The sequence below is a fragment of the Neoarius graeffei genome, chromosome 6 (genome assembly GCF_027579695.1).
Source record: "Neoarius graeffei isolate fNeoGra1 chromosome 6, fNeoGra1.pri, whole genome shotgun sequence".
Classification (NCBI taxonomy): Eukaryota; Metazoa; Chordata; class Actinopteri; order Siluriformes; family Ariidae; genus Neoarius; species Neoarius graeffei.
Window position 1 is genome coordinate 9,910,564 of NC_083574.1, and position 21,357 is coordinate 9,931,920.

Consider the following 21,357-nt stretch of genomic DNA (forward strand, 5'->3'; position numbering starts at 1 on the left):
AGTCCAGTCTCGAGTCCCCAGTGTTCAAGTCCAAGTCAAGTCATAAAAGAAAATTTCAAGTCAAGTCCGAGTCGAGTCCACTACTGATCTGAGTCGAGTCCGACACTAGCCCCTCTATCAACAGGGCAAATAACATGAGAGAGGGTTAACACTAGCTAGTTCATTGCTCAGCAAGCAAGCCCCGCCCACTATCAACAGAGCAATGAACATAGCGTGTCACTTCCTTCTCTGGGTGTGGTCTTGCCAAATGACGATTGAAGTTCGAGGTTGTCCCCGTCGTCTCCTTGATAGTTCTTCTGCATATGCAACTCATAGCAGTGCATTTTTTTTCCACTGCACGAGAAGTCTGTATAAGCAAAGCGGACAATCCTAGGGGCGTTCTCTCCAGGTATTTTAGCGCCATTAACGTTAGCTTGCTCCTGAATATGACGTATGAACAAGTGAATGTGCATCATCTTGCATGGAATTAGGATGAAAATTAATGTAGATATAAATATAAATATCTCAAATTATTATGGCATGTTACAAAAAAATAAATAAAAAATCAGAGTCATCTTTTCTAATTTACGAGCGTGAATGCAGTTAATGCACAAGTCTGAGTCATCAGTACTCAAGTCCAAGTCAAGTCACGAGTCCTTAAAATTAGGGCTCGAGTCGGACTCAAGTATGACAAGCCTGCTCGGATACAAAGAACTGCGGATTGGGTGAGGTAGAAGGACACTTTGGTTCCCAGCCAATGTATTAAAATACTCATTTCAAGGTCTTTCTTCTCACTTAGTTTTGAAGAAAGCTCTGTTTGAAAACGCTCTGTTTCTCTCCCACTTCTTCCATACGGTGTACAAACCAAAGGGCTGAATGAGCCATGTTCAATTTCAATGACATGTTGGAAGTAATAATACTTACTTACTTAAAAGCAGCTCCTGGTAGTGGACTCAACTGTACTTTGGGTATGTTTTTGCTCTATCATGAATGGTGAACGTCACTATACCTTCTTTCCCTACAGAGCTGCCACATTGGTGAGGAGGCCAGAGAGGGAGAGGAGGAAGAGGAGGAGGAGGAGGGGGGCGAGGAACCATCGTTTGAGGTGCGGCAGAATGAGATGGTATGGGGGGTCCAAGGGGGTCTCGCACCATCGGAAAGAACCGTCAAACCACGCACTGAGTGAACAGAGCGAGAAAAAAACACTGCACCCGCACAGCCCCATGTCCCGCACCTAGACCACTACAACTTTTTTTTTCTCTCCTTTCAGACCCTCGTTCTCTCATTCCCTCTCTATTCTTTCTCTTTTCTCCCTGCACCTATTGTCTTTATGCTGTGGACTGACCTGTGCACACCTTTGTTGGATTTTGCTCTTGAGTTTTGCGGCCTGGTTTTTGCGTCACGTGTCACACGTCACCACTGTGTCTGACCCGAGCGAGTGCAGAGAGATGGAAAGCAAAATGTGGACAAACGTACAAACAAACGAGACACGTGACCAAGTCAGACTCGGAGACTGAACCAAACGCGTGTTAGAATTGATGTGCTCGTGTTCAGCATTGCTTTTAGGACATTCACGCGCATATCTGATATTTACACCAAGTAATATTGCTCCAGAAAAAAAGATTAGCATCTTTTCTGATCATTTCTAGCCATCCTGCATCCTGTATGTGCTCGAGTTTGGGCGTGTGAGTTTATGTGTCTGTATGCGAAACGCAGAAAACACTCTCATACACACAAACTGCAACTCACATTCCTTTACTTTTCTGCTAATATAGTAGGAGTCCTGTCCTAGCTCTCCAGACTCAGTCTTCTGTCTATGTGTGTGTGTTTCTGCATTAGCTTCCCTTTGTGTGCACAACCTCATAACCTGAGTGATTGTAAATTCCGAACGATTACTCTGGATTGTTATCAGGTGCTTGTGTTTTAGTCTATGTGTCATGCTGTATCTTCATGTCTTTTATTTCTAATTGGATTCTCCAATCTCCCTCACTGTACTCACCAAAAACTACAGTAAAAGCCTGCACAGTCAGTCATATCCCTTTTCCGCCAAGGCGGTTCCAGGGCTGGTTCTGAGCCGGTGCCGGCAGCCACAGAACTGATCCTTGGCCAGGAAACCTTGCTCTAGAGGGGAACTAACTCTTTACTGGTCTAGAACCAATAACTGCTTATGTCAGGAGCTAGGATAGGGGTGGGATTATGATGAGCAACAAACAAGACCAGCTAAACCTGTGTGACAGCCATGTTAAAAAAAAATAGAGCTAGTGTAGGGTCTATTCAGACTAATCCAAAGAAGAAAACAGAGACTGTTGTTGTTCTGCTTGGTGCTAGCGACACCAACATAGTGGGCTAGTGGGGCTGGCTAGCAGTGCTAGTGGCTGAAAAGGTTGAGATGTGTACAGTGATGTACTGACGTTGCCCTGTGGTGGCTCTCTAGCCTGTAGAAAAGCAAACAGGTTCTTAACCAGCTCTGAACCAGCACAAGCACCTGACCAGAACTAGAACCTGGTTCGTGTTGGTGGAAAAGGGGTATCAGACATCCTGTATCCTCACACATATCCTGTCTCTTTTATACACAACACACACATGCTCACACTGCAGATAAATGCAGAGAGTATCTTCTCATTAGACCAAGATCTCGCATGAAATCTCAGAAGGTTTTCCAACCGGATGGTGAGGCTCTTGTGAGTGGGGTTTATTTTGGGTTCTCAGCAGCTTTCATGGATGATCTTTTTTTTTTTTAATCACGGGTTAGATATTTGATAGGCGTGGCCAGGGCTGTTTGCTGTAGTCAAACTTTTGTGCATCATCCAATGTTAATGGGCGTGAGCTGCTCAAGTAACAATCATCACTAACACCACTCAGTTTTGTGGTGGTGTGTGTGTGTGTGTGTGTGTGTGTGTATGATTTATTTATTTATTTTTATAATACCCATAAACCAAATAAAGGAAGATTTATTTAAACTTGTAAATTGGATAAAAGCTCATTTCAGGGCCAGAGAGAGAGAGAGGGAGGATATTACATGGCGGCACGAAGATGCAAAGTTTATCTTCAAGTGGTGAATATATATAATCACAAGTGAGTGAAGTAAATAAGTGAAATCTTTTTCAACATGAGAAAATAAACATCATATCTTTATGCCACCATGTGATGTTCTTTATATTATATGGACACATCCACAAAAAAAGTTAATCAAAATAATTTTCATTTTGAACCGGTTCACCATTTTAACAACACGCGTCCAGTCAGCAGGAAAACACTGGGAGTGATGTCATCAGAGTGAAACATTGGGAATTACAGTATGTCACTCAGATCCGTGATGTATTGCATATAAAAAAAACCCTGAGTTTTTCAACACGATAAGATAAACTTCGTATTTTCAAGCCAACGTGTGATTTTTCTTTTTATCATATAGACACATTCACAAACAAAAATTACCCAAATTTATCAAAACAATTCATCGATTTCCTCACGAGTTGGAAAATTATTGCAAAATATTGGAAAGTATGTTACTCAATGTCCCGGATTATGAAAAATACGAGTGGTGTATTTCCCACTAAAACACTTGTGTCTGCAGTATCTCATCTCATTACCTCTAGCCGCTTTATCCTGTTCTACAGGGTCGCAGGCAAGCTGGAGCCTATCCCAGCTGACTACGGGCGAAAGGCGGGGTACACCCTGGACAAGTCGCCAGGTTATCACAGGGCTGACACATAGACACAGACAACCATTCACACTCACACCTACAGTCAATTTAGAGTCACCAGTTAACGAAACCTGCATGTCTTTGGGGGAAACCAGAGCACCCGGAGGAAACCCACGTGGACAACATGCAAACTCCACACAGAAAGGGCCTCGCCGGCCACAGGGCTCGAACCCGGACCTTCTTGCTGTGAGGCGACAGCGCTAACCACTACACCACTGTGCCGCCCCGTCTGCAGTATATAATAAGCAAATAAATAAATTAAAGAGAAATGTCAAAAACACGAAACTTTTTTCCCCCCAAGTTTCTCAGGTCTTTTAAGGAGATCCTTCCTTGCTACATCATGAATTATGTTTCCATTTGATTGTGATAGCAATAAAATTAAGAGAAATTTTTAAAAAAAGAAACAACTTTTTTTAAACTAGACAGCTGTGCAGGTCTGAGCTCAGCCTTTTTGTGATTGGGAGATCGAAGCTCTCATCTCATATCTCATCTCATCTCATCTCATCTCATTATCTCTAGCCGCTTTATCCTGTTCTACAGGGTCGCAGGCAAGCTGGAGCCTATCCCAGCTGACTACGGGCGAAAGGCGGGGTACACCCTGGACAAGTCGCCAGGTCATCACAGGGCTGACACATAGACACAGACAACCATTCACATTCACACCTACGGTCAATTTAGAGTCACCAGTTAACCTAACCTGCATGTCTTTGGACTGTGGGGGAAACCGGAGCACCCGGAGGAAACCCACACAGACACGGGGAGAACATGCAAACTCCGCACAGAAAGGCCCTCGCCGGCCACGGGGCTCGAACCCGGACCTTCTTGCTGTGAGGCGACAGCGCTAACTACTACACCACCGTGCCGCCCGAGATCGAAGCTATGGTATATAAATAAGTAGAAAAGAAGCTGAACCAAAAATAGCCCACTCAGAAGTATATCGACACCAGGATTCGAACCAACATTGCAAAACCTGTTCCTTTTCTGGACAGTGCATTTAACCACAGAGCATTACATCATCTGAGGTTGTGTAATGTGGCACTTGCGTAGTCAGTACGCGCCACACCATGACTGTGGAATCGCTGCCTGAGGCTGGCACGCCAATTGCATTCTTAAACCTGCTCCAACTTGGTTAAAAGTATACATACAGACATGAGCCTTTATAGGCTTCAGCCAAAGGCTGAGCCAACAAAAGTGTTTATGAAAAGTTTACGAAAAAGTTGTTTGATTTTTTTTTAATTTCTCTTAATTTTATTGCTATCATACTCAGATAGATAGATAGATAGATAGATAGATAGATAGATAGATAGATAGATAGATAGATAGATAGTCACTGTAATTGCATAGCAAGTTTAAAAAGTACAAGTGATAATTAATACTGAATTGAAAAATTAATTCAAAGTCCAGACCAGAAGAATATTATCAGTAGTAACATCAAAATTTTGCTGTTGTAAATTTGCTCCCCCGCTTAAGTACATGAAATGAGGTGTGTGTAAAAAAATCATGGTCAGAGGATATGGATCAAGGCTCCTGCCTCACTTAGTTGTTCTCTAATGAACAGGAGAAGGAGATGGAGAAGCAGAGGCTCCTGTACCAGCAGTCACGACTCCATGACCGCGGAGCAGCTGAGATGGTACTGCAGATGATAAGCGCCTGCAAAGGTACACAAATGCACACACACACGGATAGTGATGACGACAAATGGTATGTGTCAAAATTAGTCAGTCACATTCGAATTATTAATACAACAAAGTCATGTGAAATTAATGTTTTTTTGTGTTTGCTGTTGAATAGTAATCTGATTTCTACTTGGATGTAAAGATCTACTGGTTTAAAGATCTTTTGTGTATTTGGTCGCAGGTGAACCTGGAGCCATGGTGTCTTCCACTCTCAAGCTGGGGATCTCCATCCTTAATGGAGGCAACAATGACGTTCAGCAGGTCAGCTTCACTTATACAGCTCTAACACAGCTGATGCAGCGAACATTATTAACTGACAGACATTTTTTTTATTTTATTTGAGGTAAATCACATAATCAGATTCGTGGAATTTTGTGGGACTCATTTCTGTCTTGTCCTTGGACATCTATCCTGCTTCATCCAGTTGTTTTTTTTTATATATTTTATCTTCACTAAACATGGCTTGCTATGAGAAGGACAGTGTGAGCATGATGCATGTGTGAGTGTGAGCTTGTGCATCTACAAAAACTAGATTTATTCAAAGATTATCAAGAAACATTCACCTGTTCATTACTGGCTTTTGTATGATGCACTTTACGACCTTACGTTTGTTGAAACGTAGCAATAATTCAGCATATTAAGTGAAAATTCTAATTCAATCCGAATTGCTTGAAATGGCTCTCAGTGAATTCAGAATTGAATGCAGAACATACATTTTTACAGAATTAAAATATTTTTATCTGTTCTTGAGATATTACAAATCAAAGATTGAAAAAAGGCTTAATTTTTAGAAAACTACCATAATAATATGTATTAAGATAACATGGTCCAAAATGGGCCTCATTAACCAATGAGATCAAATATTTTCTCTTAACTTTTTATTTTTTATTTTTCAAGATATTTACATATAAATTGGCGGGCACATAGATGGTTGTATACTGAATACAAAGTTTGAAAAATTAGCAAAAACAAATTATGCAAATTAGCAATTAATTAGTATTAATTATGGTAATTAGTTAAAATGTTAAATTGGTAAACATACTAAAATATTATTTCTAATCCCCTCTTTGTGCTCTGTAAGCCTTTGTATTTCTCAAAAGTAGGACCTACTAGTGTTTATATGAAAGAATATAAATGATTGTTTCAATTAATATTCACAGCTTTCAAGGCCAACCTCGAAAAAAACTGTGAGCCACATCCAATAAACAATTCTCATTAATTGAATTGAAATTAACACTCGCGTTTCTTTTTAAAGATATTTTTTAGGGCTTTTTTCACCTTTATTGGATAGGACAGTGTAGAGCAGGGGTGTCCAAACTGATCCATAAAGGGCTGTGTGGCTGCAGGTTTTCATTCCAGCCATGCAGCAGCACACCTGATTTGGCTTTGTTAGGGTTTTGCTGGGATTCGAACCTGGTTCGTTGGTGTGATAATCCAGCAAACCCCCACTAGGCCACCAGGGGGATGACTCAAATGCAGAGGCGTGAGGCGGAAGTAGAAAAAGAATCAAAAGGTTTATTTAAACTATATACACTATATACAGGGCAAAACAAAAGACAAAAAAAAACCAAAGAGTATAATCCAAAAGAAAAGCAAAGTGCAAAAATTCAAACGCTAAGAAGATCAAAAAACACAGTACAAAGGAAACTGGAGATAAACATAACAGCACAAAGACTCCGTGACAAGAGGACTGAACTCAGGGGTATAAATAGACAAACTAATTAAGGACACAGGTGAAGATAATTAGGCAATTAACACAAACACAAAACACAGGAACAGTGGCGGCCTCTAGAGGCCAAAATAAACACGACATGAAAAGGAAATAACAGCGGCCTCTAGAGGCCAAAACAGTCCTAGTCCTAACAGGACCCCCCCCTCTAGGAGCGTCTCCTGACGTTCCCAGGGCGATCCGGATGGGCCGAATGGAAGTCCCGACATAGTTCTTTATCAAGGACATCCCGAGCAGGAACCCAGCAGCGCTCCTCAGGACCATAGCCCTCCCAGTCCACCAGATATTGCAACCCGCCGCGGACCCGGCGGGAGTCAAGCAGGCGATTCACAGTGAACACAGTCTGCCCCTGGAAGATGCGGGGGGGTGGGGGGTTCCTAGGGGCAGGGGCATACGTAGACGTCAGTACGGGCCATAACAGGGAAACATGGAAAGTGGGGTTGATCCTCAGAGTCCGGGGCAACTGGAGCCGGTAGGAGACAGGGTTCACCCTGCGCACCACCTTGAAGGGGCCAATGTAGCAAGGAGCAAGCTTGCGGTTCTCCACCCGTAGTGGAAGGTCCTTAGTGGACAGCCAAACACGCTGCCCAGGGCGGAAAGCGTGTGCAGGTCTTCTATGGCGGTTGGCCTGAGTCTGGTTGGTTCTGGAGGTCTGTATGAGGGTCTTCCTGACCTTGCTCCAGGTCTTGCGACACCGTCTCACATATTGGTTGACCGAGGGCACCCCAGCGTCCTCCTCCTGGTCCGGGAACAGAGGTGGCTGGAACCCGAATTGGCACTGGAATGGCGACAGCTTGGTGGCCGATGACTGCAGGGTGTTGTGGGCGTACTCCGCCCATGGCAGCCAGGTGCTCCACGATGTCGGGTTATCCATAGCCAGGCCTCGCAGGGTGGTTTCCAGGTCCTGGTTGAGCCTCTCCGTCTGACCATTGGACTGTGGGTGAAACCCAGAGGAGAGGCTGGCAGTGGCTCCGATGACCTTGCAGAACCCGTGCCACACTCGGGAGGAGAACTGGGGCCCTCGGTCTGAGACGATGTCCTGTGGAAGACCAAAGACTCGGAAGACATGATTAAACAAAAGTTTCGCAGTTTCAAGAGCAGAGGGGAGTTTGCACAGTGGTATGAAGCGGCAGGCCTTGGAGAATCTGTCAACTAAGACCAAAATGACCGTGTTACCTTGTGACTCAGGGAGACCCGTGATAAAGTCGACTGCCACGTGGGACCAGGGACGCCGGGGAATGGTCAGAGGATGCAGGAGACCCTGGGGACGCTGTCGTGGGTTCTTGGTTCTGGTGCAAACCTCACAGGACAGGACAAATGACCTTACTTCCTTCTCCATGTTAGGCCACCAGAAGCGTCTTTTCAGGAAGTCCAGGGTCCTCCGAGCTCCCGGGTGGGCGGTGAGAGGGGAAGAGTGACCCCACTGGAGAACCTTGGCCCGGGCTTGATGTGGGACGTACAAGAGGCCTGGTGGCCCCGTCCCAGGACCGGGGTCCTGGCGTTGGGCTCGTCGGACAGCCTCCTCAATACCCCAGCGGACAGGGGCCACAATCCGGGACACAGGGATAATAGGCCCGACTTCATTCTCCCTGTTAGTGGCAGAGAACAGTCTGGACAGTGCGTCAGGTTTGGTGTTCTTGGAGCCAGGGCGGTATGAGAGGGTGAAGTCAAACCGACTGAAAAACAGGGCCCACCTAGCCTGTCGAGGGTTCAGTCTCTTGGCTTGCTGGAGGTACTCCAGGTTCTTGTGGTCAGTCCAAACCAGGAATGGATGTTGTGCTCCCTCCAGCCAGTGCCTCCACTCCTCAAGGGCGAGTTTGACCGCTAGCAGTTCTCGATCCCCCACATCGTACCGGGACTCAGCAGGACTCAGGCGGTGGGAGAAGTAAGTGCAGGGGTGCAGCTTTCCTTCCGAACGTTGAGAGAGCACCGCGCCGACACCACTGTCCGAGGCATCCACCTCCACGATGAATGGTTGGGAGGTGTCCGGGAGAACCAGAATGGGTGCCGTGCAGAAGCGGTCCTTGAGGTCTTTGAACGCCTTTTCTGCCTGAGGAGACCAGCCATAAGATCCACCTGTCCCTTTGGTGAGGTCTGACATGGGTGCTGCCACAGAACTGAAGTTCCTGATGAACTTGCGGTAGAAGTTAGCGAATCCTAAGAACCGCTGAACCTCCTTAATGGACTTGGGAGTAGGCCAATCCCGGACGGCCAGGGTCTTGGCAGGGTCCATTTGGAGTTGGCCTGTCCGTACAATAAATCCCAGAAAGGAGACCTCGGGAACATGAAATTCGCATTTCTGGGCCTTGGCGAACAGATTGTTCTGTAGCAGCCTCTGGAGAACCTGGCGGACATGGTGGCGGTGCTCCTGCACGGTCTTGGAAAAGATAAGGATGTCGTCGAGGTAGACAAAAACGTATAGGTTAATCATGTCCCTTAAGACGTCGTTGATTAGGGCCTGAAAAACAGCTGGTGCGTTGGTGAGTCCGAAGGGCATCACCTGGTATTCGTAGTGCCCAGACGGGGTGTTAAAGGCAGTCTTCCACTCGTCTCCCTGTCGGATACGGATGAGGTGGTATGCGTTCCGTAGGTCCAACTTGGTGAAGACGGTGGCGCCTTGGAGCAGGTCGAAAGCTGTGGACATCAGCGGAAGGGGATATCGGTTGCGCACAGTGATCTTATTCAGGCCCCTGTAATCAATACATGGTCGGAGCCCCCCATCCTTCTTGCCGACAAAGAAGAAGCCGGCTCCAGCAGGTGAAGTGGAGGGTCGAATAAACCCAGAGACCAGGGCATCTTTGAGGTATTCCTCCATGGCCTTGCGTTCTGGCTGAGAGAGTGAAAACAGTCTGCCACGAGGAGGGGTAGTCCCAGGGAGCAAGTCGATGGCACAGTCGTAGGCCCAGTGTGGAGGAAGAACGGCGGCCCTGCTCTTGCTGAATACCTCCTTGAGATCCCAGTACTCTGTGGGAACTTGAGATAACTCGGTGAGATCAGGGGGCTCGGCAGGAGACACAGGAGAGCTAGAGAGCAGACAAGAGGCATGGCATGCAGGGCCCCATTCCACAACCTGGCTTGTTACCCAGTCTATGCGAGGGTTGTGGCGAGTAAGCCAAGGAAGGCCTAGAATAACTGGGAACTCAGGTGAAGGAATCAGGTGCAGGGATATTTCTTCCTTGTGACCTTGAGACTGGAGGAAAACTGGAGAAGTAACTTGGGTGACTCTTCCATCACCTAACGCTTGGCCATCGAGGGCAGACACAGACAGTGGGACTTCAAGAGGTGCAGTCGGAATATTGATGCTTTGGGCGAAGTGAATATCCATAAAGTTCCCAGCCGCCCCTGAGTCTATCAAAGCTTGACAAGAGTGGACAGACTCACCCCAGGAGATGGAGACCGGGATGTAGATTCCTTGGCCAGGGAGTCCGGGAGAGAGGGTAGGCCCCGTCACAACCCTCCCTCGGCTGGACGGGGCGGTCCTTTTCCCAAGAGTTCGGGACATGATGCTCGGAAGTGACCAGGCTTGCCACAGTAGATGCAGCACTTGTCCCTCCTTCTGCGCTCCCTCTCAGATGCGGAGAGGCGAGTACGACCCACTTGCATGGGTTCTGGACAGTCACTGAAGGAGGTAGACGGTCTCCAGGTAGAGGTAGGGAGGCTGGGGGGGCTCAAGGCTTGGTGGCGTTCTCTCATCCTGTTGTCCAGACGAATAGCATGTGAGATGAGGGTTTCGAGGTCACTTGGGCATCCAATAGAGGCCAGACCGTCCTTGATGGGGTCAGACAGACCATGGTGGAAGGCTGACACCAGGGCAGTCTCGTTCCATCCACTTACTGCTGCGAGTGTTCGGAACGAGATGGCGTAATCTGCGATGCTTCCTCCTTGCCGGATGGACATGAGCTTTCGGGCTGCGTCGGTACTGATGTCTGCCTGATCGAAGACCCGAAGCATCTCTTCAGAAAACAGCTGGAAATCAAAGCACTCAGGTCCCTGTCTTTGCCAGATAGCAGTAGCCCAGGCTCGCGCCTTACCAGCTAATAAGGTGATCACAAAGGCAATCTTGCGGCGATCCGTAGTGTAGGTGGTAGGCTGAAGCTCAAAGGTGAGTTGACACTGGGTAAGGAACTCTCGGCACTCACTGTGCTTGCCGTCATACCTCTGTGGTGCAGGAAGGCTGGGTTCGCGAGGTGAAGAAGGCAGCATTGCAGGAGGCACTGGAGCAGGAGTGGGAGCTGGATCAGGAGCAGGAACTGGATCAGGAGCAGGAGATGCAGGCAGAGATGTCAGCTGTGCCAGGGTTTTCCCAATTTGCTGAAGCAGTTCCTCGTGGCGAGCGAGGGCCTCACGTTGGCTGGTGAGCGTACGTCCATGAGCGTCCATGGTCGCTCCGAAGCGTGTCAAAGCTGCCATAATTCCCTGAAGGTTGGCCGGGTAGACAGTTGAAGCAGCCTCTGCTGAGTCGGTCATGACGGAGTCTTTCTGTTAGGGTTTTGCTGGGATTCGAACCTGGTTCGTTGGTGTGATAATCCAGCAAACCCCCACTAGGCCACCAGGGGGATGACTCAAATGCAGAGGCGTGAGGCGGAAGTAGAAAAAGAATCAAAAGGTTTATTTAAACTATATACACTATATACAGGGCAAAACAAAAGACAAAAAAAAACCAAAGAGTATAATCCAAAAGAAAAGCAAAGTGCAAAAATTCAAACGCTAAGAAGATCAAAAAACACAGTACAAAGGAAACTGGAGATAAACATAACAGCACAAAGACTCCGTGACAAGAGGACTGAACTCAGGGGTATAAATAGACAAACTAATTAAGGACACAGGTGAAGATAATTAGGCAATTAACACAAACACAAAACACAGGAACAGTGGCGGCCTCTAGAGGCCAAAATAAACACGACATGAAAAGGAAATAACAGCGGCCTCTAGAGGCCAAAACAGTCCTAGTCCTAACAGGCTTATTCAATCAACTGACACACCCACCCTTTAATCAAGGGTGGGTGTGTCTGCAAGTATTTGACTGTGTGAAGACAGTTCAGTTGATTGAATGAGCCAAGTCAGGTGTGCTGCTGCATGGCTGGAATGAAAACCTGCAGCCACACAGCCCTTTATGGATCAGTTTGGACACCCCTGGTGTAGAGACAGGAAATGAGCGGGAGAGACAGACGGGGAGGGATTGGGAAATGACCTTGGGTCGGAATCGAACCCGGGTCCCCGGATTTATTGTATGGTGCCTTAGCCACCTGAGCCACGACACCCCCGACACTCACGTTTCTGACTTCCATTTTTTTTTTTATCTCATTCCGACCACTAAGATCTCAATATTTTACATCAGAGCAACTACAGGTATATTCTAAAATAGTTATTTATTTACAGGAATCAGTTCCATTTGAAAAACATAAGTAGGTAAAGCTATGAAAACTCACTTCAAAGTCTCCCGTGAATCATAACATCAAAACTAGCTGACGGAAAATTTTGCTGAATACTTCATCAGAAACAGTGAGAGCGAGAGAACATTCCTATAAAAGTTCTCTGATTGATATTCACAAGTAATCCAGTCAGAAACCGATCAGAAGAGAGAGACAGCCTGACCGCTTTCCCGTGATTCAAAAAGCACCAGCAGTTTCCTGACGTCCCGTGAGCAGAGAGTGAACTCTGTTGTACCAACTTCATCCTCCCGTTACTCCCAAAGTACTGAACAGATCTTAACGAGATACATTTCTTTGGAAAGCAGAAATAAGCTTTTTAATGATAGTATGCATGCTAGAAAATATTCAAGAGTTAAGCAATGACAGATTTGGAAACTTAGATGAGCGTCTGTATGCACAATTTTCACAGCATGGCCAGCAAGCGTTTGATATGCCTACTGTAATCCTGATCCAGGACACTGAAAAGCCAAGGCTGGAAAGAATTGAACTGATGTAAGAGTTTTCACTGCTTTGTTCGTCCTGATCTGTCACAGAGAATGTTGGATTACCTTAAGGATAAAAAAGACGTTGGGTTCTTCCTGAGCTTGCAGGCTCTGATGCAGACCTGCAGGTGAGTGATGTCTTTTCTGAACATTTACGTTATAAACTCATTGGAAAAAGTTTTTTTTCCCATTTCAGGAATTTTTTTTTTTCAAATTTATGGTGTTCTTATCGTTCACTTTTTAGAAAAAAACTCACAATTCATATGACATGCAGTTGTAAACCTTTTTTAAATGTAAAGAATCTGGATGTTAAACAATAAATAAACAAGTTAGGCATGAAAGAGTTAAATGGAGCCTGGATATACAGTCAAGCCAAAAAGTCTGCACACCCCTTTCACCTTCTCCATGTTTTATTACGTTACAGACTTATTCTACAATAGATTGAGTCCATTTGTCATCACAAAATTCTCTACAAAATGGCCCATAATTACAAAGTGAAAGCAGGTTTTTAGACATTTGTGCTAATTTATTAAAAATCAAAATGTAAAAATATCATACATATACAAGTGTGCACACCCTTTGACATGACACCCAAAAGTGAGCTGAGGTGCATTTTGTTTCCACTGATACTGCTTGAGATGTTTCTACAACTTAATTGGAGTCCACCTGTGGTAAATTCAATTGACTGGACATGATTGGGGATTGCCAACACCTGCCTATATAAGTTCCCACAGTTGGCAGTGCATGTCAGAGCAAAGTTCAAGCCATGGAGTCAAATAAATTATCTGCAGGCCTCAGAAACAAGATTGTGTCAAGGCATAGATCTGGAGAAGGGTACAGAAAAATTGCTGCAGCCTTACAGGTCCCAAAGAGCACAGTGGCCACCATCATTCGTAAATGGAAGGAGTTTGGAACCACCAAGAATCTTTTGAGACCTGGCCGCCCAGCCAAACTGAGTGATCAGGGAAGATGGGCCTTGGCCAGGGAGGTGAGCAGGAACCCGAGGGCTACTCTGACAGAGCTCCAGCGTATCCTTGTGGAGATGGGAGAACCTTTCAGAAGATCAACCATCCAGGCAGCACTCCACAAATCAGGCCTTTATGGTAGAGTGGCCAGATGGAAGCCACTCCTTAGTAAAAGGCACATGACAGCCCACTTGGAGTTTGCCAAAAGGCACCTAGAGGACTCTCAAACCATGAGAAACAAGATGCTCTGGTCTGATGGAACCGAAATTGAACTTTTTGGCCTGAATACCAAGCGTCATGTCTGGAGGAAACCAGGCACCACTCATCATCTGGCTAATGCTATCCCTACAGTGAAGCATGGCGGTGGCAGCATCATGATGTGGGGATGTTTTTCAGCAGCAGGAACAAGGTGACTAGTCCTGATAGAGGGAAATATGAATGCAGCTAAGTACACCGAGATCTTTGAAGAAAACTTGCTTCAGAGTGCTCTGGACCTCAGACTGGGGTGAAGGTTTACCTTCCAACATGACAACGACCCGAAGCACACAGCCAAGAGAACAAAGGAGTGGCTTCCGAGAAAGTCTGTGAATGCCCTTGAGTGGCCCAGCCAGAGCCCAGACCTGAATGCAATTGAATATCTGTTGAAGGAGCTGAAAATGGCTGTGCACCGATGCTCCCCATCCAACCTGATGGAGCTTGCAAGGATATGCCAAGAGGAATGGGCAAAAATGTCCAGAAACAAGTGTGCCAAGCTCATAGCTTCTTTCCCAAGACGGCTTGAAGCTGTTGTGGGTGCTATTGGTCTTGAGTGATCAATCTCATTAAATCAGTCTCAAATCAGTCTCATTAAATCAGTCTCATTAATAATACCATTAATTTTGGTGCTTAATAATAAATTACCAAACAGCTAAATTATGGTATATTCCAGATTATTATGATCACTACCAATGCAGCAATAATGTATCACTTACCGTATTACATAAACGCTACAGCCAATGGCACTCATATACACCTTGGAATTCTTTGAGATTGGATGACTTCAAAAATATATAGAAGCAACAAACAGACGCACCGTTTAACAGAATAATTGAATTTATTATAACAACGATAAAAATGAGTAATAGCAGTTGAATACATTCAAATGGTCATCAGTGATATAAGTGGGTGTGTGTGTGTGTGTGTGTGTGTGTGTGTGTGTGTGTTATCTGAGATGTGGGGGAAGGTGGAGATCCCACCTCGTGGTCCCTCGGGACAAAAGAATTAGCCCTGGTTGCTAATGAGACAAAAGAATTAGCCGTGGTAGCTAATTCCACTAGCTTATAACATTGCTAAATCCACTGAAATCTTGATGAGGTCAAAATATGTGTAATAATGAAATTAAAGGTGTTAGAAAGGATAGGGAAAGAGCATGCAACACTTATCTTTTAAACAACTGAGATAGCAAAAATAGAACAACAATGATCAACTTAACACTCTGAGTGTCTACAGTGTGCACAATTAAACCGTTCCTGAGTTTAAATTCACACTACTTAATAAAGCTAATTCCTAAGACTAATTTGCCCAAAATGCCAGTCTTACTTTCAGTATTATGCCTCTGTGTAGGATGCAGGGATGTCCTGAAGAGGCCGGAGTTCACAGAAACTCGTGGGTCGTTTTCCGTGAAAAGCGCAGAGAATTTCTTGGTCCAAACTTCGTCGTTCGTGAGGGAAAGTCTCTGATCAAACAATGTGCACAGCGATTAAGTCAAAAGGAATCCGGTCGCTTCCAACTTTTAATTAACTGCTTTGGGCTGCAGTCGTAACGTTACTTATAATGAACAAATAAAAACCGGTTGTAACTCAATATGAGGGCGCAACTGAGGCAATTTTACCGTGGCCAGTGGTATGCAAAAGCGCGCTGAGTTTCTTTTCTTGCAAGTCAGATGTCTTTGTCTCGGATGTTCTGATGAGCAGGGTGTCTCTTTGTGTCTGTACTCATGGAGTTCATGACGAGAGAGAGAAAGACGGAAGTGTGGTTGAGTCACTTATGGACTCAGGGAGGATGTGACGTAGGTAATCCCGCCCAGGCGTCACGTAGGTCATCGCGGAAGTTGGTTGATAGGATCTGTAGTTCTAATAGGGTGGCTGTACCTACACTGTAATTGCTGCCAAACGTGCATCAACCAAGTATTAGGCTAAGGGTCTCATCTCATCTCATTATCTCTAGCCGCTTTATCCTGTTCTACAGGGTCGCAGGCAAGCTGGAGCCTATCCCAGCTGACTACGGGCGAAAGGCGGGGTACACCCTGGACAAGTCGCCAGGTCATCACAGGGCTGACACATAGACACAGACAACCATTCACACTCACGGTCAATTTAGAGTCACCAGTTAACCTAACCTGCATGTCTTTGGACTGTGGGGGAAACCGGAGCACCCGGAGGAAACCCACACGGACACGGGGAGAACGTGCAAACTCCGCACAGAAAGGCCCTCACCGGCCACGGGGCTCGAACCCGGACCTTCTTGCTGTGAGGCGACAGCGCTAACCACTACACCACCGTGCCGCCTAGGCTAAGGGTGTAACCCCTAAATAAGCTATTTTTGTCAGTAAAATAAAATTTCATATTTTCTAAAAACCTGCTTTCACTTTGTCATTATGGGCTATTTTGTGTAGAATCTTGTGACAAAAACTGAACTCACTCTATTGTAGAATAAGTCTGTAAAGTAATAAAACATGGAGAAGGTGAAAGGGGTGTACAGACTTTCTGGCTTGACTGTAATTATCTATTTATGTCATTCATAATGGCAAAAATATTAATTGTTATTAAATTAAACTATTATTCATTGTTACTAAATAATAATTAATACATTCATTAATACTGTAAAAATAACCAATTTAATTTCTGCACTCGACTTTTACTTAAAGCATGACTGAAGGTTTTAATCAGGGCTTTGAACCGGAATTTTTTTCCTATTGGTTCGTTCCGAACAGAAACGGAATTTTAACGTTTCCGGTTTTGGGTTCCACCATTAAATAGACGTTCCCGAACCGGTTAGAACAAAAAAATTTCGTTCCCGGAACGGTTAATTACGTTCCCTGTCAGCTGTTTAACAAATGGCTATAAAATTATGTCTCTGTCTCATCCAGCTTAAGCCAAATGTAGGCTAATTCTATTACAACCTTCATTAAATAAGACAAGAAATAATTCAAAACAATTATTATTTCAAATGTTGGTGATTTGGATTCTCAGTATGTCTTCCCATCTACACAAACAGAAAAAGTGCCAAAAATGAAAGATAATTCATTTAGTGTGTTACCAAAGGCTAGTCAGGCCCTATAGAGGGCTACCGCATGACGTCACCGCACCGCGAGATTTTGTTAGGCGCCATATTGGAAGACCAAGTACACATCTATGCAAGTACATACATACATAAAACAAACTACACCTGAAATGTAGCCAGGGCCGGTTCTGCCCTAATCTGGACCCGGGTGCAACATCGCGCAACCCCCCCCCCAAAAAAAAACAAACAAACAAAAAAACAGTCTAAATCAGGACAACCATCACATAACTATAACTATAAACATTTTATATCAACTATTTTAACTAAATGGGCTATAATAAATAAGCCTGCAGGCAGCCACGGCGGGCTGCCTCAGAAAAGTAACCATTAAATGACACAACTGAAAGCCTGCAGCCACGGCGGGCTGCCTCAGAAAAGTAACCATTTGTCCTAACTTAAAACTCGTTTTGCATTTTCTGCCTCCTTTTTTGTATTTTCGACCCTCCGTTTATTTTCTTTCCTTTTCTGAAAACCCGATTTGTGTCCAGACATTTTGTTCTGCTACCAACGAACTAACTCGTCAGGTCTCGTCTCTCGAGCCCGCGATGATTCCCGTGGGAAGGGCAGCAACTGATACATTTTTACAAACAGCCAATAAACAGCCAATAGGGAAGTTGCATCGTTGAGGCTCTTCTTTGCTCAGACACTCAGTAATGCACTTACTCACTAGCAGTCCACCTTCCCGCTCTCTCCATTCAATCAGCAAACATCACACAGGAAGTGAACCCCAGCGGGTCATAGAAACTTGCGCAGGAGAAGAATGACTATTTGTAGGCTACAGAAACTTTGAGGAACGAAATAAAAACCGGTATTAACCGGTTACCATTATTTTTAATAAGCGTTTCTGTTCCGGAACATAAAAAATAATAAAGTTTCTGGTTTCGTTTCTGTTCCATGTGAAATAGAAAAAGTTCCCGGTTTTCGTTTTCGTTCCTTGAACCGGTTCAAAGCCCTGGTTTTAATTGAATGATTATTGTGTGTGTTGCAGTGTTCTGGATTTGAATGCATTTGAGAGGCAGAATAAAGCAGAAGGGCTTGGAATGGTTTCAGAGGAGGGCACAAGTAAGTTACGGCACTGTACTGACAGTAACCTAAAAGTGTTCGTCAATATGTTGACCACATTAATATACCATAATAATAATAATAATAATAATAATAATAATAATAATAAATATCATGTCAAAAAATATAGTACCACACAAGAGTTTGGACACATCTACTCATTCATAGGTTTTTCTGTATTTTGTATTTTCCACATTGTAGAACAAGACTGAAGACATCAAAACTATGAAATAACATATGGAACATATATGGAATTATGTGGTAAACAAAAAAGTATGAAACCGCCCCCCCCCCCAAAAAAAAACCTTTTCATATTTTAGATTCTTCAGAGTATCCAGCGTTTACCTTGACAACGCGTAGTACACTACTGGAATTATCTTAACCAGCTTCATGAGGTCGTCACCTGGAATGCTTTTCAATTAACAGCTGTGCCTCATCAAAAGATAATTAGTGGATGAGTTTCTTGCCTTCTTAATGCGTTTGAGATCAAAGAGTAAATAATAAAAACAGTAAATAGCCCTATTCAACACCATAACTGTAGTAATCCATATTAGTATACAGTCACGTGCACTGATTGGTCGAGAAATTCGGACTATTTCTCAATAATCACCTCGAGCGACTCAGTAAAATGGCGGCCGATCGCTTTTTCATCATAGGTGAGGAAGAATTAGAAATGATGAAAGAAAATGCTGTTCCTAAAAGCACTAAAGATGCTACAAAGTTTGGTCTAAAACTATTCAAAGGTAAGGCGGAATTGTGATTTATTTTATCGATTTCAAAACAAAGTATTTGTGAGTCGGCACAGATAAGTGACACAAGTCTGCGCCACGCCTTTATTACATTTGCATGCCACTTTTGAAGACTGAAATAAATGACTTTTTTAATACTATTTTGTTTTAAATAACATTATACGAAAGCAATTATCTGTCTCAGGCTCAGTGAATATCGGTGGTTATTATACATACAGGACACTTTTTCGATAGAATAAAAACATGTTCTATTCCCTTCTAACGTGTTCGGTTTATTTGGTTTGATAGCATGCAATATTGTTAGCATATTGCTCATCCTACATATATTATGTCACTGGACAATGGAGAATGCATGGTTTTCAAGACATGACATCACACGTTAGAGGCATAAAACTGTCATGCTAGCGAGCGGCTGTGACAATTTGTAAACAAACATGGCTGCCAGGTTTGCTTCATTAACTAGAAAAGCACTCGGAGAGCGCAGACCTCCGCCAAGAATCCTTTAAAAAAATCTGGGATCCAGAAGGTGATCCGGATCACTGCCAAAATTTAATGGATTGTCACTTGTGCCCAGTCATACCTTTGGAAAAAATTTCAGAGCAATCCGTTCATTACTTTTTCCGTAATGTTGCTAACAAACAAACCAGCAAACAAACAAACAAACCAACGCTACCAAAAACATAACCTCCTTGGCAGAGGTAATAATAATAACTAGAATGCATTTCTGGAGAAAATGCAAAAGTGTGCTTGCTCAGGTGTGCCACCATGGCGACCCGGCAAAAGAGGCAAACGCACACCCACACGACAAGTTTTGTGTCAACATGCGAAAGTTTGGCCAAGACACAAGGCAGATTCTCATACGGGGATGACAGGCTGGCAAGGTTCTTTACAGGGACATCCCAGAGCATCACTAACATGAAAATGTAGATGTAATTCTAAATCCGTAAAAACATATGACTCAAAACATGTTTTTGCTCATTGTGGTGCCGAAAGTCATCTCAACAAATACTGTATGGTCTTGATACATCAAAGCGTTTGAGATATGAGCCAAAATACATTTTTGCTAATTGTGACGCCCCCTAGTGGCCAAATGACACCATATTTGATGAGGGTTGTTTGGATGGTGTCCAAAGTCATGCCACTAAATATGGTCTTGATACATCAAAGCGTTTCCGTGACATGAGCTCACTTCCTGTTTGGTGGCTTCGCCATCGATTTTGATTGGCTGCCACAGGCGAATGCTTCTATGTATGAGAGCGAAACGAATTTCATTGATTAGGAATGGACTGGAGATCATGTCTGCCAGGTTTCGTGATGATCGGACAAAACCTGCAGCCAGGGTCACTCTACCTTCACTTTGGACAAAATTCAAAATGGCGGAAAATCTAATTAGGCGGAGAATGACGTCATAGGGTGCGTTGGAATCGTCTAGCTCCAAGGATTCCAACAGCACCAGACTTATGAAAATCAGACATACGGATCAAAAGTTACGTGCATGAACGCATGTAAGAGTGTGATCAGTTGGTGGCGCTAGATCGTGAGACATACCAACATGAAACTTGACAAAATCAATCAGGGTCCACTCCTCTATCAGTGTACCAAGTTTCATGACTTTACACCTTACGGTTTGGTCTACAGAAGGAAAAATCTGTTTTTTTTGCGTCTCGCGCCCATTCATTTCAATGGGGAAAAAATTAATCCTTTAAAAAAATCTGGGATCCAGAAGGTGATCCGGATCACCGCCAAAATTTAATGGATTGTTACTTGTGCCCAGTCACACCTCTGGAAAAAATTTCAGAGCAATCAGTTCATTACTTTTTCCGTAATGTTGCTAACAGACAAACCAACCAACAAACAAACAAACAAACCAACGCTACCAAAAACATAACCTCCTTGGCGGAGGTAAATATGGAAGATTTTGAGAGAATTTTGAAAGAGAAAGACGCGTTGAACATCCGAAAGGAATAATAATAGTAATAATAATAATAATAATAATATGGGCTGGCTTTTATTCATGGTATATCAGATATATTCCATTCAGCTAGCACAATGTTGAACAAGTCAAAGACGAGTTGGAATGAAATATATCTGATATACCATGAAAAAATAAAGCCAGCCAATATTATTTCAAGAATAACCTCGACTTCGCCTTGGTTATTATTCACTGATATTCACTGAGCCTTCAGTGAATAATTGTGAAATATGTCAAGGATTCAGCTGTCGAGATCACCTTTTCTTTTTCAACCATCTGTCGTTGAA

At 44.1% G+C, this 21,357-nt stretch overlaps 1 protein-coding gene across 1 annotated transcript in view; it reads left to right on the forward strand.

The window, feature by feature from the left end:
- The window catches only part of LOC132887638 (ryanodine receptor 1-like), a 239,010-nt gene that overhangs the window by 164,261 nt on the left and 53,392 nt on the right, over positions 1–21,357 (forward strand). Inside the window, exons 79-83 of the mRNA XM_060923104.1 lie at positions 1,004–1,084; positions 5,241–5,340; positions 5,540–5,619; positions 13,053–13,129; positions 18,276–18,349. Of these exons, the coding sequence (XP_060779087.1) occupies positions 1,004–1,084; positions 5,241–5,340; positions 5,540–5,619; positions 13,053–13,129; positions 18,276–18,349 (412 nt within the window). The remainder of the gene's footprint in view (positions 1–1,003; positions 1,085–5,240; positions 5,341–5,539; positions 5,620–13,052; positions 13,130–18,275; positions 18,350–21,357) is intronic.